This window comes from Grammomys surdaster, unplaced genomic scaffold (genome assembly GCF_004785775.1).
Source record: "Grammomys surdaster isolate TR1022 unplaced genomic scaffold, NIH_TR_1.0 220, whole genome shotgun sequence".
NCBI lineage: Eukaryota > Metazoa > Chordata > Mammalia > Rodentia > Muridae > Grammomys > Grammomys surdaster.
This window is the reverse complement of record NW_021604665.1, coordinates 10,732,761-10,747,493: the sequence shown is the minus strand read 5'-3', so window position 1 is coordinate 10,747,493 and position 14,733 is coordinate 10,732,761. Positions and strand designations below refer to the sequence as shown.

Sequence of the window (14,733 nt, the reverse complement as noted above, 5' to 3'; positions counted from 1 at the left end):
GAGGGAGGGAGGGAGGGAGGGAGGGACAGAGGGTGGGACGGAGGGAGGGAAATAAAAGCAAATAAAAAGAAAAAAAATAAAGTGAAGGAAGGAAAAAAGAAGGAAGGAAGGAACAAAGGAACGGAAGAAGGAAGGAAGGGCAAGCAAAACAAAAGCCTTTGTAGGCCCAGGAGCAGCACATTCAAAGACCCAGGAGCAAGAGAAACCAAGAGTTTGTCAGAATTTGTTAGAGGGCTTTATGTTGAGATTGAGCCACTGTGTATTCATAAGAAGCTAAGGAACCATGATAACAATTTGATGCCAGAGATTGCTGTGATGTAGTTGGTGATTTAGAGCTATGGAACTATAGAGACAGAAATGAAAAGAAAGCAAGGGCAACTTCACTGAAGTATCACCTAGAGTTTGGACAAGGAGGAGAACAGAGGTGCTGTGTGCACTAGAATGCCAATCATCAGTATTCTCCATCATAGTATAAAGTGAATGCATAATCAGTTCACTAAGTGCTCTTCTGAATGACTTGCAAGAGAAACATCACTTGATGTAAAGGTAATTTTGTACATTTCTGACTCTGGAACATTTTACTAAGTAATGAAATACATGTCTTCTTAACTTTTGTTAGAACTATCATATGCTTGGGTCTTCAATGAGTATCCATCATTTGTTGAAGAAGACAGTCGAAGATTTGTCTCTCAAGAGACAGGACACCTCTACATAGCTAAGGTGGAGCCATCTGATGTGGGAAATTACACATGTGTGGTGACCAGCACTGTGACAAATGCCAGAGTATTGGGCTCCCCAACCCCTTTGGTGCTACGCTCTGATGGTATGAGACTTTCTCAGTGGAATGCCCACAAAAGCATTTGTTCTTCATTCTTGTCAGCTTAACATTGTTTAGTTAGTACATATTTTATTATAAGCAAAAAATCTCACTAAAGTAAAATTGTAAAGAAAAACTCTGTGGCATTACCTCCCTAATCAATGTTCAAGAGGTATTTATAAGATATAGGAGAAATTCAATTTAGGAGCTGAGGCTATAGCTTACTTGTTAGAATACTTGGCAAACATGTAGAGAGCTCAGGGGTTTGATTCTCAAAACTGCATAAAATAGATATGGTGCTACATGTCTGTAATTACAGAGTTTAAGACAGGGCAATCACAAGTTCAAGGTCATTATGGGCTACACTGTGGGTTTGAGACAAACATAGACTACGTGGGACTTTTGAGTGGGAAAATGAAAAAGTGCCAATTTATAAGCCATGGTAGTTGACCTATTAAAAATAAATCATATCTCATACAGCATATCTTGAACACAAATATGGAAGTGATTTCTAGTGAAGTATAATGGGATTTGAATGTTCCTGTATGTCAATCACTATGTTTTGACACCAGGGAGCCATTTAATGTTTACGATTGGCACTTATGTGACCAGGCTACGATTTAGCAAAAACCCCACTATAATCTTTGTACCTTAAGAAACTTAAGGTATTATAAATGCATTGTATATGCCAACTTAAATAGAAATGTTCACATTGAGTATACAATTTAAATGGTTTTTCTTAAAATATTTTGCATATTGCAGCATTTTTTTTTTGACTAAATAAAGCCAGAGTTCTTAAATGTTATTCTGGGTGCATGGTTGGTCAACGTTAGTACAAATGAGTCATTGCAATCATTGAAGTAGGTTCAAAAGGGAGCCAAATAAAGTTTTATTTAAAATTAAGCCACAGGAAATAATAATAAAAAATGATGCCATAGAAAACACTGACATTTCCCACTTTTGTATTACAAATTCACAGGTGTCATGGGTGAATATGAACCCAAAATAGAAGTCCAGTTTCCAGAAACTCTTCCAGCAGCTAAAGGTTCAACTGTGAAGTTGGAATGCTTCGCCCTAGGGAAGTAAGTTCTTTAACAGTCCAACATAGTGTTAGGTTACTAAGGGGAGGGAAGGGAGGGTAGGTTCTATTTTTTGTAGCATAATACATCTTTATATATTTGTTAATAAAGTGTTTGATATTTTAAATTAGCACACAAGGTATCAGATATCACTATGATATTTTCCAAAGGTAAAAAAAATGTGTATTTTACCAGATTTTCTTTCCCCCATTTTTCTCCTATGCTCTGCAACCCTTGATCCTGAATTGAACTCAATCTTCAATCATTTGCTCTTCCGTGTCATAAAGTGTATATTTGCCCACCTTGTCCCTTTGTATCACCTACGTTTACCCTCTGTAGATCTCATTTTTGATAATTACTAAATTTGTGCGTGTGTGTGTGTGTGTGTGTGTGTGTGTGCGTGCATGTGTGTGTGTGTGTGTGTGTGTGTGTATTAAAAACTTATATACCTATATACTTTACAGTCTTGGATGTACATAAGGACAATAGAACTTTTTTGTTTTGCTGAGTTTGTATGACTTCACATATTATTATATTTTCTCGATATATCTATTTTCCTGAAAATGTCATTTTTCTTTACAGTAGAAAAAATTAAATATGAGTATGCACCATATTTTTATCTAGCTAGTTGTATTTTTTAATATACCAACTAGAGTATCAGTAAACACGGATGAGCTTGTAGAGTCCCTTGAGTACATGCCCTTGATTATTCTTCTTTTTATTTTATCCTTCCTTCCTTCCTTCCTTCCTCCCTCCCTCCCTCCCTCCCTCCCTCTCTCTCTCCCTCTCTCTCTCTCTCTTTCTCTCTTTCTCTCTTTCTCTCTTTCTCTCTTTCTCTCTTTCTCTCTTTCTTTCTTTCTTTCTTTCTTTCTTTCTTTCTTTCTTTCCTTTTTTCTTCTGTTTTTCTTATTTGAAAACCTCCATAATGATTTCCATATTGCCTGCACTTCTACCAGCCAGGTATAAGGACTTCTCCTTCTTCACATTTTCTCCAGTATCTGTTGTCCTGTTTCTTTGTGAAAGTCATCCTGGCTGGGATAACATGGCAACTCAGAGTAGTTCATTTGTATTCCATGACAATCAAGTAGGATTTTGATCATTTAAAAAATATTATCAGCATTTATATTTCTTCTTTTGATAGCTTCCTCATTATATCTCTACCTATTTTTTTCATGGATGGTTTCATTTCGCTCATGCTTAATCTTTCTAATTCTTTGTAAATTTGTAATATTAGCCCTTGTCATTATTTTAGCTTGTAAGAATAGTGTTCTATTCTATAGTCTGCTTACTCTGCTTATAGTTTCTTTTGCTGTACAGAAACCTTTTAATGTCATGCAGTGTCATTTATTGATCTATTAAGCTGGTTTCCATGCCTTGGAGTTCTGCTTGGAAAGTTCTTGTCAATACCTGTATTTTGAAGGAAATTTCCAATGCTTTCCTCTAGAAGTTACAGCATTTTAGACTTTAAATTAATGTTTTCAGTGTGATTTGAGTTGTTTTTAGTACAAAGTAATAGCTTTGAATCAAATTTTTACTGCAGGTGGATATCCAGGTTTGCCAGCAATAAGCTGTCTTCTTACACATTTTTGACACCTTTGTCAAACTTTAGGTGGCCACAGCTTTGATGGTTATATCCAGGTCCTCTATTCGCTGACATTTGTCTACTTGTTTGCAGCACTGTCATTGTAACTTGGTAGTATAAGTTGGGGACAAACATTATGATACCACCAATTTGTTATTTCCTCGTTAGTATTGCTTTGACTAAATCAGGTCTTTTAAATATCCATAGGAATTGTTGGATTGCTTTTTCTAGTTTCGTGATGAATTTCAGTGGAAATTTTCTAAGAGTTGCATTGAATATATAGATTAAGTTTGGAGCATAGCCATTACCCATAGTGTTAATTGTTTCAGTTTAGTTGCATGAGAGATCTGTTCATCATTTTGTCTCTTTCCTTCAACTTTCTAGCTAGACTTGCTCCTAGGTACTTTATTTTTTGAAATTATTATGAAAGAAATACTGTCCTAATTTTGTTCTCTGCAAGTTCCCTTTTGGTATATGCGAAGGCTACTGATATTTATCTGTTAATTTTATATCTTGCAATTTTCCTAAAAGTGATTATATAAGGTCTTGTAAATGCACAACTGTATCATCTATAAATAGGGATAATTTGAATACTTTCCCAATTTTTTTCTCTGCAATGTCTTTATCATGTTTTATTGTTCTAGCTAAGACTGATTGGAACAATATACTAAGATGTTAAAATGGGCATCCTTGGCTTGTGCCATATTTGAGAGGAAGTGGTCTCTGTTTTTTCCAGTTTTGTGTAATGTTGACCTTACAGTTTTTATACATACCTTTTATTATTTTGAGGTATAAAACATGTTTCCCTAATGTCTCCATGACTTTCATTATGACAATATGCTAAACTTTGTGAAATGGTTTTAAGAATCTATCAAGATGATTATGTTATTTCTGTCCTTAAATTTATTTATATGATCTACTGTATTTATTGATCTATGTATGTTGAACCAACTTTTCATCTCAGAAAGGAAACTCACTTGGCCATGGCGTATCCACTTCTCATCTCAGAAAGGAAACTCACTTGGGCATGGCGTATCCACTTCTCATGTGTTCCTAAATTCTGTTTGCAAGTATTTTGTTAAGAGTATTTGCATCCATGTTAGTGTGCAGAATTCATCTATAGTTTTCGTTTTGCTGCATTTCGATTCACTCACTTTGGATATCAGGATAATATAGGCTTCATAGTACCTGATAGTGTGCATTCCCTTTGTTCCTTGTCAAACTGCTTGGCCCATGCTAGGATGGGAACTTCTTTAACAAGTTTTAGAGTTTAGCAGTACACCTGTGTGGTCCTGGGCTTTTCTTTATGCAGACACTCCTGTTATAGTATCTATCTTAGTATCTGTAATTACCTGTGTAAATTATTTAAAATATTTTCTGGCTTTAATTTTGGTAGATCATGCACATTTTCAAATTCATCCATTTCTTTTAGGTTTCCTAACTTTTTGGAAGTAAAATTTGTCCAAGTGTCCACCACTGAACATCTGGGTTTCATGGCTTTCTCTTGTAACAACACGAAAATTGTCTCTAATTTTGTCAGCCTGTAATCAGATCATTTGGAGATCATGGCAGAAGGATCAGGGGTCAGGAGCAAGTCTGGGCTACATAGTGGGACCCTCCGTCAAAGCAAGAATTTAGTCTTCACTTCATATTATATAATTTACAACCACAAGTCGTCTGCATTTGAAACCTGTGCCTTTGCTCTCTTAACCAAAGCCTTTCGATATTGAGTTTATGAGATTTCCAGAGAACAGCCAACAATTTGACAATTTTCTTATCAGCCCTGTTCCTCAGATTAATTGGAGAAGAAGCGATGGGATGCCGTTTCCCAACAAAATTAAGTTGAGGAAGTTCAATGGTGTGCTAGAAATCTCAGACTTCCAACAGGAAGATACAGGCTCCTATGAGTGCATTGCTGAAAATTCACGAGGAAAAAATGTGGCAAGAGGGCGGCTCACTTACTATGGTAAGCAACAGCCTTGGGGAAACTGGTCTCATGGCTTTCATTCTCTCATCACTGTTCTTAGGGACAGGAGTCGTTATATCAGAAAATCAGGATTTAATTTGTCACTTTCAGTGTTTTATTCTCATTTTGTTAAGCAAGGACAAACATCAGAGAACAAATAAATTAAAAAGAAAGGCAACTTTGCAATCAACTTGACATTCCTTTACATTTTGAAAGTGATTCATATGATGTTGAAATCTTTCACTTTTTTTGAAGCATGACCTTTCACATACTTAATCATATAAGAGCCAGCTCTCGCTAGTTGCTTTCTCTTCTAGAAGATGTGATTTTGTTTATTTATTTGAAAAGCAGAAGAAAACTTCTTATTGAGACAAGTTACAATTATTACATTAGTAAAACCAAATAAACTGAAGATGTTGCCTTGGAAAGAAATATCCAGCCCCATCCAATCATATAAATAAAGTATCTGTAGACTATTTGCTTCCTTTAATTCACAATCATGTTTGTTTGATATGCTGCTCAATTGGAGAAGAAAAGAATAAATTTTTAGAAGACATTTTTAGGAAATTAAATATTCTTTTTTTTCTTTTAAATTTCTTTTGTTTAAAACACACATTAGGTTTTGATGAAAATGTAATTTGAAAAGTGCTCATATGTTATTGTACAAAATGCATGTGTAAGATGCACAGAAATGAAAGCTAGCTGAATGTATTTGCAGTTTAATTATTAGAAACATTGTAAACCTAGTATGAATTCAGCAATTTTATAAACAGCAAATTGCATTATAGACTATTTATTTTAGTAACTGTTTATTGAAACAATTTTCTGGGGCAGTGTGTACAGCATACTCAAATCCTGCAGGGAAGGAAACGGCTCAGTAAGATAGCTGTTAAGACTGTAGAAACTTTTATGGGTCCTCCCTTAATAATTTGAATTTGGCAAGTATATTACCTCTGACAAGGTTAATATTTTTTAAGTTACTGGGTCTTGGGAACTATTAGGGGCACAATGAAAGGATGTTTACATAGCATGAATCCTCATATTTTGTAACTTTCCCACATTCTCTCATAATTAGTTTTATGTGTATGTATATATGTATATATACACACATATATATGTATACATATGCATCATATACTTCCTGTATGATATCAATGTCTGTGAGTTGGTGGCATGATATGGAAATAGTGGTGGTAGTAGTGTAGTGGTAAGCTCTCCTATGTGACTGAGCTGCTCTGAGTCCCACACACAAAGAGAGTTTCTCATACCGTAGCTTAGCTTCCTCTTTCTCCTCATCTACTTCTTGATCACAGCACCCTCAGAATTAACCACTGTGAGGAAATACAGAAAATTCTGATTTGTTAACTCAGTGCTCCTCAAGATTCCAAATGCTATGTACTCTATTTAATACGTTTCCTTATGTACTCTATTTAATACACTTCCTTATGTTGGGATGATCTCCCCAAGCATGAAATTATTTTCATTGGTGCTTCATAACTGTAATTTTGCTAGTTATATATTATTATATAAATATCTGCTATGCAGATGGTCTTAGCTGACCCCTGTAAAAGGGCCGTTTACTCTCCACAGTGTAGTGACCCACAGGTTGAGAACCATTATTAGATATTTGAATGCCTTTAACTCTATGCACCATGATCTTTGCCCAAATGGTAACCATATGCCCCTTAGGAAAATATCCAAAGCTAAACTGACATTTAAGTCTTTAACGGGCCATGGCTCAGTTTCTCTCCTTTTTCTTCCCCTTGCTTGGATTTTTTTCTGTTTCTACATATTAATTGCCACTACAATAAGAAGATGGTTGATGTCAGTGAGCAGCACACCAGTGTCTCACATCCTTCTGTTCTACAAAGCATTTATTTGTACGTCTCCTGTTCAAATGTTCATCCCTAATGCCCATCACAGCAAGAGAATATATGATTAGACAATGTAAGAGCCTCCCTTTAGAACAGGGTATGAAATCAGTCCTCCCTAAATTTTATGGACAGTGTAAGCTGACAGAGGACAAGATAGCAGTATAAAAAAATGGCGATATTCTAATCACAAATAGGAAAGTAAGAATAGAGATTAAGCACAAGGGGAAACCAATAGCATCTGGTTTATTAGTTCATTCTGTAGATATTATTTTATGTATCTAAGAATAAATGATAAGTAATCACCATAGAGCTTAATGGAAGACATCCCACAACTTTATCTTAAGAGTATCTTGTAGTTCTCTGATTATTTGCTCTAATAATTGATGTAAGTGATGTACTCAAGGATTTGAAGGTCAGGCTATGGTTGAGGAAGCAAAGATATGATTAATGTAGCAGTTCTAATCTCAGTGTTGGTTTGGAACACCAACTTATTCTTCTTTTATGAGAAGAAGAATATTAGGATGGTCAGGTACCCATGCAGATTCCCACTGAAGACTGGGCCTTGGTCAGCAGTTTCTATCAAATCTAGCTACAGTTTCCTTCCAGGTGGGTCTGATGCCTGAAACAGGAAAAGAAATTTTAATATAAAGTAGGAGGAGTCCTTTGGGATGAATTGTATTTCATACTGGAAAAACAATTTTATACAACAGCAAGAAAAAGCTAAATACCTATAGTTTCCTTTCAATTTCATTTCCAAAAAAGGGGGGGGCAATTTTAGGAGACAGAAAAGAAACACAGGAAGACACATCTTCCTGTGGTTGCAATTAAACAGAAATAGATAAACTGCTGCTCCATGTGGAGGACACAAAGGCAGATCCTGTGGCACACATCACATGCATAATGCAATGTGAAACCATTAGGCGATCTCACCTCCCAGGTTTGGCTCTGAAGTGCAATCTGGGACTTGGCTAAATACACTGTGTATGTTGTATGGGTACCACTGGAAGTGGTATATCACTTTCATCTGCAAAAAAGGGCAGTTTCCAGGTGCCTTGCAAAACATAAGTGAAAACTATTGATCTTTCCATCCAGCTGATTTGCATACATAATTTGACATTGCTTTAATTACATCCTTTTCTGATATAAGAACAAAATTCACATTCAGGTTGCCTCTCCACCTTTTCAGTACTCTCATGTTAATGGACGAAGAGTTGTGAAACCTGTTCAGAACTTTGTGTTTAAGTCAGAGATATTTCTAACTTGAAGTAAATATTTTTCCTTAACCATAGTTGTTTCTTTCCTATGAGTTATTTAGTTCGCCACTAAGACAAATAGCTGCTGTCATTCACTTTGAAGTTGTCATGAAATATGATCTTATGATTCAAAAATATACTTGGGGAAAGTAATTTTCTGTACCTGCATTAGCATCTATTAATAGACATCTGAAGAGTGTAATACAGCATTCACGAATTTGAAAGCAGACAAAGCACAATAAAGTTGGCTTAAGATATAACACATTGCAACATCATTGTTAAATCTAGAAATGTTTTATATACCCATTCAGTGAACTAAATATAATTCTAGTCCAGCCTGTGTTAATCTATGGATGGTAGTCTGGTACTTATTTGTAAGACATTTATTTTTTTATATACTCGATGATTTCAATTTTATCTTCCTATTATTTATTGTTCTCTATTATAGCAAAACCTTATTGGGTTCAACTCTTAAGAGACGTGGAAATTTCTGTGGAGGATAGTCTTTATTGGGAATGCCGGGCAAGTGGGAAGCCTAAACCCTCCTATCGATGGCTGAAAAATGGAGATGCCTTAGTACTAGAGGTGAGGTGATACACTTGCTTCATCCAACTCTTCCTGCACTTTTAAAAGTATGATTCCTTTAGCCTCTAGACACCAAGCAGCTCCATAGGTAAAGTGCTTGCCTTCCCACGAGGACCTGAGTCCTATCCTTAGCTCCCGAGTTAAAAATAATGCTGAAGGTAGAAGTAAATGATGGTGATTCTGTGGCTGGATACATAGAAACACGTGGATAGCTGCCAGTGTAAGACACTGTCTTACAGAGAAAGGAAAAGGGGTAGGCATAGTTTGCAAATGAGAGACATCCAAGATTCTCCTTTGGCCTTTTTTAACACATATGCAAGAACATCCACACAAAAATATACCACATACACACATGCACACATACACACACACACACACACACACACACACATTGCAGTTTAGCTCCTAGTAGAAAAATATAGGGTTTCTACAGAAGCAATTGAAGGAGTGCATGACGTATTTTAGTATACAGTTTCAGTCCTTGCTGATGAGGGAGCTGTAATGGTAGGTTATGTCAGTAGGAATCATAAAGCATAGAGCTAGGACTAGATACTAAGCAGATCATACTTTCAAGAACTACCCAGCAATCCCACCTGCCCTAGAAAAAACAAAGGTTTCAGAGTTTTATATCTTCCTTAAACACAAAGCCTGCAGCGGGCATTTTCCATGTAAATCACAACACAGCAAATATCATAAAAACCAATCATCCAGTCATTTAATGATGTATCTTCACATTATAATTCAAGGTATATTGATGATTTGCATTAAGATATATTAATAAATGTTAATATTAATAAAATAACGATTCTATGTATTTGTGTTAAAGAATGCTTTACTTTAGTCAAACATGAAATATCATTTCCTTTTCCTGTTTTATACCTTGGTCTGATGTCTGGAGAATAAATAAATCTATGAATTGGCTTCTTTGAGTGTTTAGTACTTATTTTCTCATTCACTTCACCTCTCCAGCTATGTAACTTCTGCTTTTTCTTGTATGTGTATACTAAGTCAATTACATGCCTTTATATTTCTATATATAAAAACCATCATAGTTGGGGAAAAAACCCTGGTATGTGGATTTTCTATACTGTCTGGACATTGCTTAAGGCACGGAGTGTATAATGCCTTAAGCTTACACAATTTTAAAATATATTGTGATGAAAATCTTTCTACCTCTCAGGATGAAAATCAGCCTCCTAGTACAATTTTTGAGTCTAAATCATTAATCATATTTGAAAATGAAATGGCTCCACACTTTACCCCTGCTTTCAATAATTATTTTGTGGTTTTTACTTGTATATACGAAGCATCACTTTCTATTTCAAAGAAGAAAAAGGTCACTTTTCAGGTCAGACTACCTAGTAGTCTGAGAAAAATAGCAACATCTATTCTCTGATTGAAATGATAGTAGTGTTTATTATTTAGCTTTTAATGTTTATTTTATTTATTTACATTTCAAATTTTATCTCTATTCCTAGTTTTCCCTCAAAAAAAAAAAAACCCTATCCCACTTCCCATGCTTCTGTAAGGGTATTCCCCTACCTACCCACCCACTCCCCCCTCATCACCCTAGCATTCTCCTACACTGGAGCATTGGGCCTTCACAGGAACAAGGGCCTCCTCTCCCATTGATGCCAAAAAAGACTATCCTCTGCTACATATGCAGCTGGAACAACAGGTTCATCCATGTGTACTCTTTGGTGGTTTAGTCCCTAGGAGCTCTGGAGACTCTGGTTGGTTGATATTATTACTCTTCCTATGGGAGTTACAAGTCCCTTCAGCTCCTTCAGTCCTTCCCATAACTCCTGCATTGGAGTCCTTATGCCCAGTCAGATAGTTGGCTGCAGGCATCCACATCTGTATGGGTAAGGCTCTGGCAGAACCTCTTGGAAATTAATTTAAATTGTAAAACTTCATTTATTTGCCAGAAATTTTATTTTCTATCCAGGAAAGAATGCAAGTAGAAAATGGTGCCCTTACAATATCCAACCTCAATGTGACTGACTCTGGAATGTTCCAGTGTATAGCAGAAAACAAGCATGGCCTCATCTACTCCAGTGCTGAGCTCAAGGTAGTAGGTAAGAATACGTTTTTCTATTGGGTTTAATCTTACTTTTTCCCCTTAAATCCTCCATTGTTGCCAGAATCTAAAATGCTGACTTTTTCTTTTCTATTCTACCACCAATAGTATTCACAATATCATTTTTATTATTCAGGATTTCTAGTTAGAGAATACACTAGTCACCTAGCACCTAGGAAACCAAGACCAGAGCATTGTTACAAACCTGAGGCCAGGCTAAGTTACATAGGAATGCAGGCAGTCTGACCAACCAACCTGAGCTAGAGAGTAAGAGCCTGACTCAAAAAAAAAAATGAAACAACAACAAAAAACCAAACAAACAAACAAAAAAACCCACAAGTCAAACCAAAACATATGTATTTTAAATGATGAAAAAAAATAAAAGCAGCCATGGTGACCAGAATTAAGTTCCAAGGTTAAGTTAAACAAAGAGAAAGTAGGCCCTTGATATCTAATGGACCTTTTACCGAACCACACTATTGTAGATTAAGAAATACTTAACAGTATTCTTGTGTTCACTCTTACTGGTTTCTGAAAGCAAGTGCAAAGTTGGAATCAGTGATATTTGATTCAGAAACTATGTTTGACTTCATGGACCCAGTTTGGAGGTTGAGACATAGAGTATACATATGGTATGATTAACCAAAGATCCACTACTTGAATTTATTGTTTATTTTCTTCTTTATGCTTGACAGGTGTAAGGAAATGAAGAAAATAGTCTGTAGTATTTAAGGCATTTATGCAAAGGACATTGACATGTCAAATGTCTGAAAAACCAAACAGTAACTTGACAGCATAACAGAAATACAGACAGAAAAGCAGAAAATGGAGAAGGAAGAAGTGATTTATTGTCTCAAAATATTAAGATGGAAAGTTTTGATTTGAGCATAACTTGAGCCAGGACATAACTATCACTATTATTTCCAGTTTCTATGGAATACCTCCCAATTCGCTGAGTTTCTTATTACAGTTCCATGGGAGAAGCAGGACCTTCCTAGTTGCTTAAATGTAAATGTCATACTACATTCTTGACCACGTAAATTCTTATTTGTCATTGTCTATCATTGAACTGGTGCAAATGTCTTGAATAATGTGAGACTTTTGATTTATCTATTTCATTGTCCCTCAGTTTAAGAATATTTTTACTCTGGGGCATACTTTGTAAAATTTGGTGGTAATTTAGGTACTAGAGAAAGAATGGGATTCCTGTGTGCTGTTGCCATCATAGTAGAGGTTGTCAAATATTTGACATTACATCACTCAAAACAAATGCTTATGCAATGCAAACTGTCAGGAAATTTTGAGGAACACAAGATTAATCTCCATTATCAGTCTTCCTCATGCATGTAAGTACACTGATGCTATCTTCACACCTACCAGATAAGGGCATCAGATCCCATTACAGATGGTTGTGAGCTACCATGTGGTTGCTGGGAATTGAACTCTGGACCACTGTAAAAGCAGTCAGTGCTCTTAACTGCTGGGTCATCTTCCCTTGGAGAAGACAAGAGGCCTCTTGTCTCTAGAACCTAAAGATTAGAAATGGTTCATGTGTCTCAGGATGACTACAAGGATTGTCAGAGAAAATCTGCCTCCTACTATCTGTGACAGAGAAGTAGCATGTCACAACAAAGACAAGAGATGACTGCACACAGACATAAGTTGAAGTACATGTCTCTGTAGAATGAAACCTTACAGGGTCATAGTCCATATGGTTTTTAAAAGGATAGATTTCTACCTATTTTGCAGTAGGGTTGATATATGAGAAAATAGAAGATATGTAAGTTAAAATGTGTATTCAAATATAAATAGGTTCTTGTTTTATCAAAATTTTTTCCACAGGATTTTAATTTATGAGACCCACTCAGAATAACCTCTTTTTATTTGATTAACTGATAATTACATCATTTTCCCTCCCTATTCTTTTGTTCTACCCCTTCCGTGTGCATCACCTGCCCCCATTCCTTTGAAAGTTCACAGCCACCTCTGCTTTTATTATTGTTGTTACATACACATATCAACAAATAAACATATGAATACAATCTGCTGAGTCTATTCAATGTTACCTACATGTATGTGACCACTCAATATTAGACAGACAACCACGGGGGTTATTTTTGATGAAGACTACTTCTTCCTCTTGGCCAGTTGTTAGTTGCTCTTCATGCAACATTGGGGCCCCATGGATTGTCCCATCTATAATCGGAAATTAACCCTTGGTAAAAACAATTTTAGGTTTTATTTAAGTAGCTAGGTTGCTGAGATTTCATGAACCCAGCTTCCCTATTACATCCTGAAGGCGCAGTCTCACAGTAGATTTCCTAGTTTACTGGATCTTACAATATTTTGGAATGTGTTCCTTTTCCCAGATGTTCCTTGAGCCTTAAGTGCAGTAGTTGAACATGAACATACTCAGTCACATGCTATAATTGTTATAAAATGCTGATGTCCCAAACAGTAAGTTATTTTCACTGGGATTTACCATAGTATAGAACATTAGAAGCCAGATGGGTAGGAGCTGGAGAAATGGCTCATCAGTTAAGAGAAGTTTCTGCTTTTGCATAGGACATTGGTTCCATACCCATCACCTTCATGGCAGATGGCAATTGCCTATACTCCAGTTTCAGGGTATCCAGATCTCTCTTCTGACCTCTACAGGCACTGCACACATGTGGTAACTAACATACTTGCAGGCAAAACTTCATACCTATAAAGTAAAAATAATTAAATCTTATTTGTAAAACATCTAGGTGTTATGATTTATACCTAAAATCCTATACTTGGGATTCTTGGGAGTAAATCATGTTCCTAACCATTTTACACATATGCAGTAAAAGGAATAATGACTTTTTGATTAGCATATCATTTAATTTAAATGATTCTTACATCACAGATTTAGCAAGCATGTTTTCTATACATTATGATATTTAATGTGATAAAACACCATTGAACATTACATCTGGGTTTTGTCCTCTTTCCTCACTTTGGAAGTTAAATTTAATTACATAAGAATTTTATGGCACAATCTGACTAACAATTAGTTTAGAACTCTACCATCATTCTAGAACCTTTGGCCAGCACCCTCTGAGTGATAGATCCTCACTAGATGCTGTGCCCTAAGGATCAAGAGAGACCATACCATCATGATGAGGCAAACACTCCCAAACATGTTATGCAAAATGGTTTCCTTTAATGAACTCATGACAGTTATTTTAAATCTTCACAGTAAATATTAAAAGAATCTCCTTGTAAAGCAATAATCTTAAGATTTAGAGTGGGACTTCAGACAATAGCACAAATCGATTTTTTGGCATTGTATTCTTGAATATAATACATCTTAAATCAAGCCTCAGCATCTCCTATGGCAAGCAGAATTTAGAAACCTAGATACAGTGGACCTTTCAAATCACAGTAATTGTTTTAAGTGTCTAGTTCTTATTAAATAAACATTTTTTTCTCACAATCAATCTCTCCCTCCCCCCCTCACCACCCCCCCC

General features: G+C 35.9%; 1 protein-coding gene across 1 annotated transcript in view; it reads left to right on the top strand.

Annotated features, from left to right (window-relative positions):
* Cntn3 (contactin 3) overlaps window positions 1-14,733 on the top strand; it is a 262,761-nt gene that overhangs the window by 158,280 nt on the left and 89,748 nt on the right. The window contains exons 5-9 of the mRNA XM_028773027.1: window positions 620-823; window positions 1,797-1,899; window positions 5,260-5,444; window positions 9,020-9,156; window positions 11,105-11,234. Coding sequence (XP_028628860.1) covers window positions 620-823; window positions 1,797-1,899; window positions 5,260-5,444; window positions 9,020-9,156; window positions 11,105-11,234 — 759 coding nt within the window. The remainder of the gene's footprint in view (window positions 1-619; window positions 824-1,796; window positions 1,900-5,259; window positions 5,445-9,019; window positions 9,157-11,104; window positions 11,235-14,733) is intronic.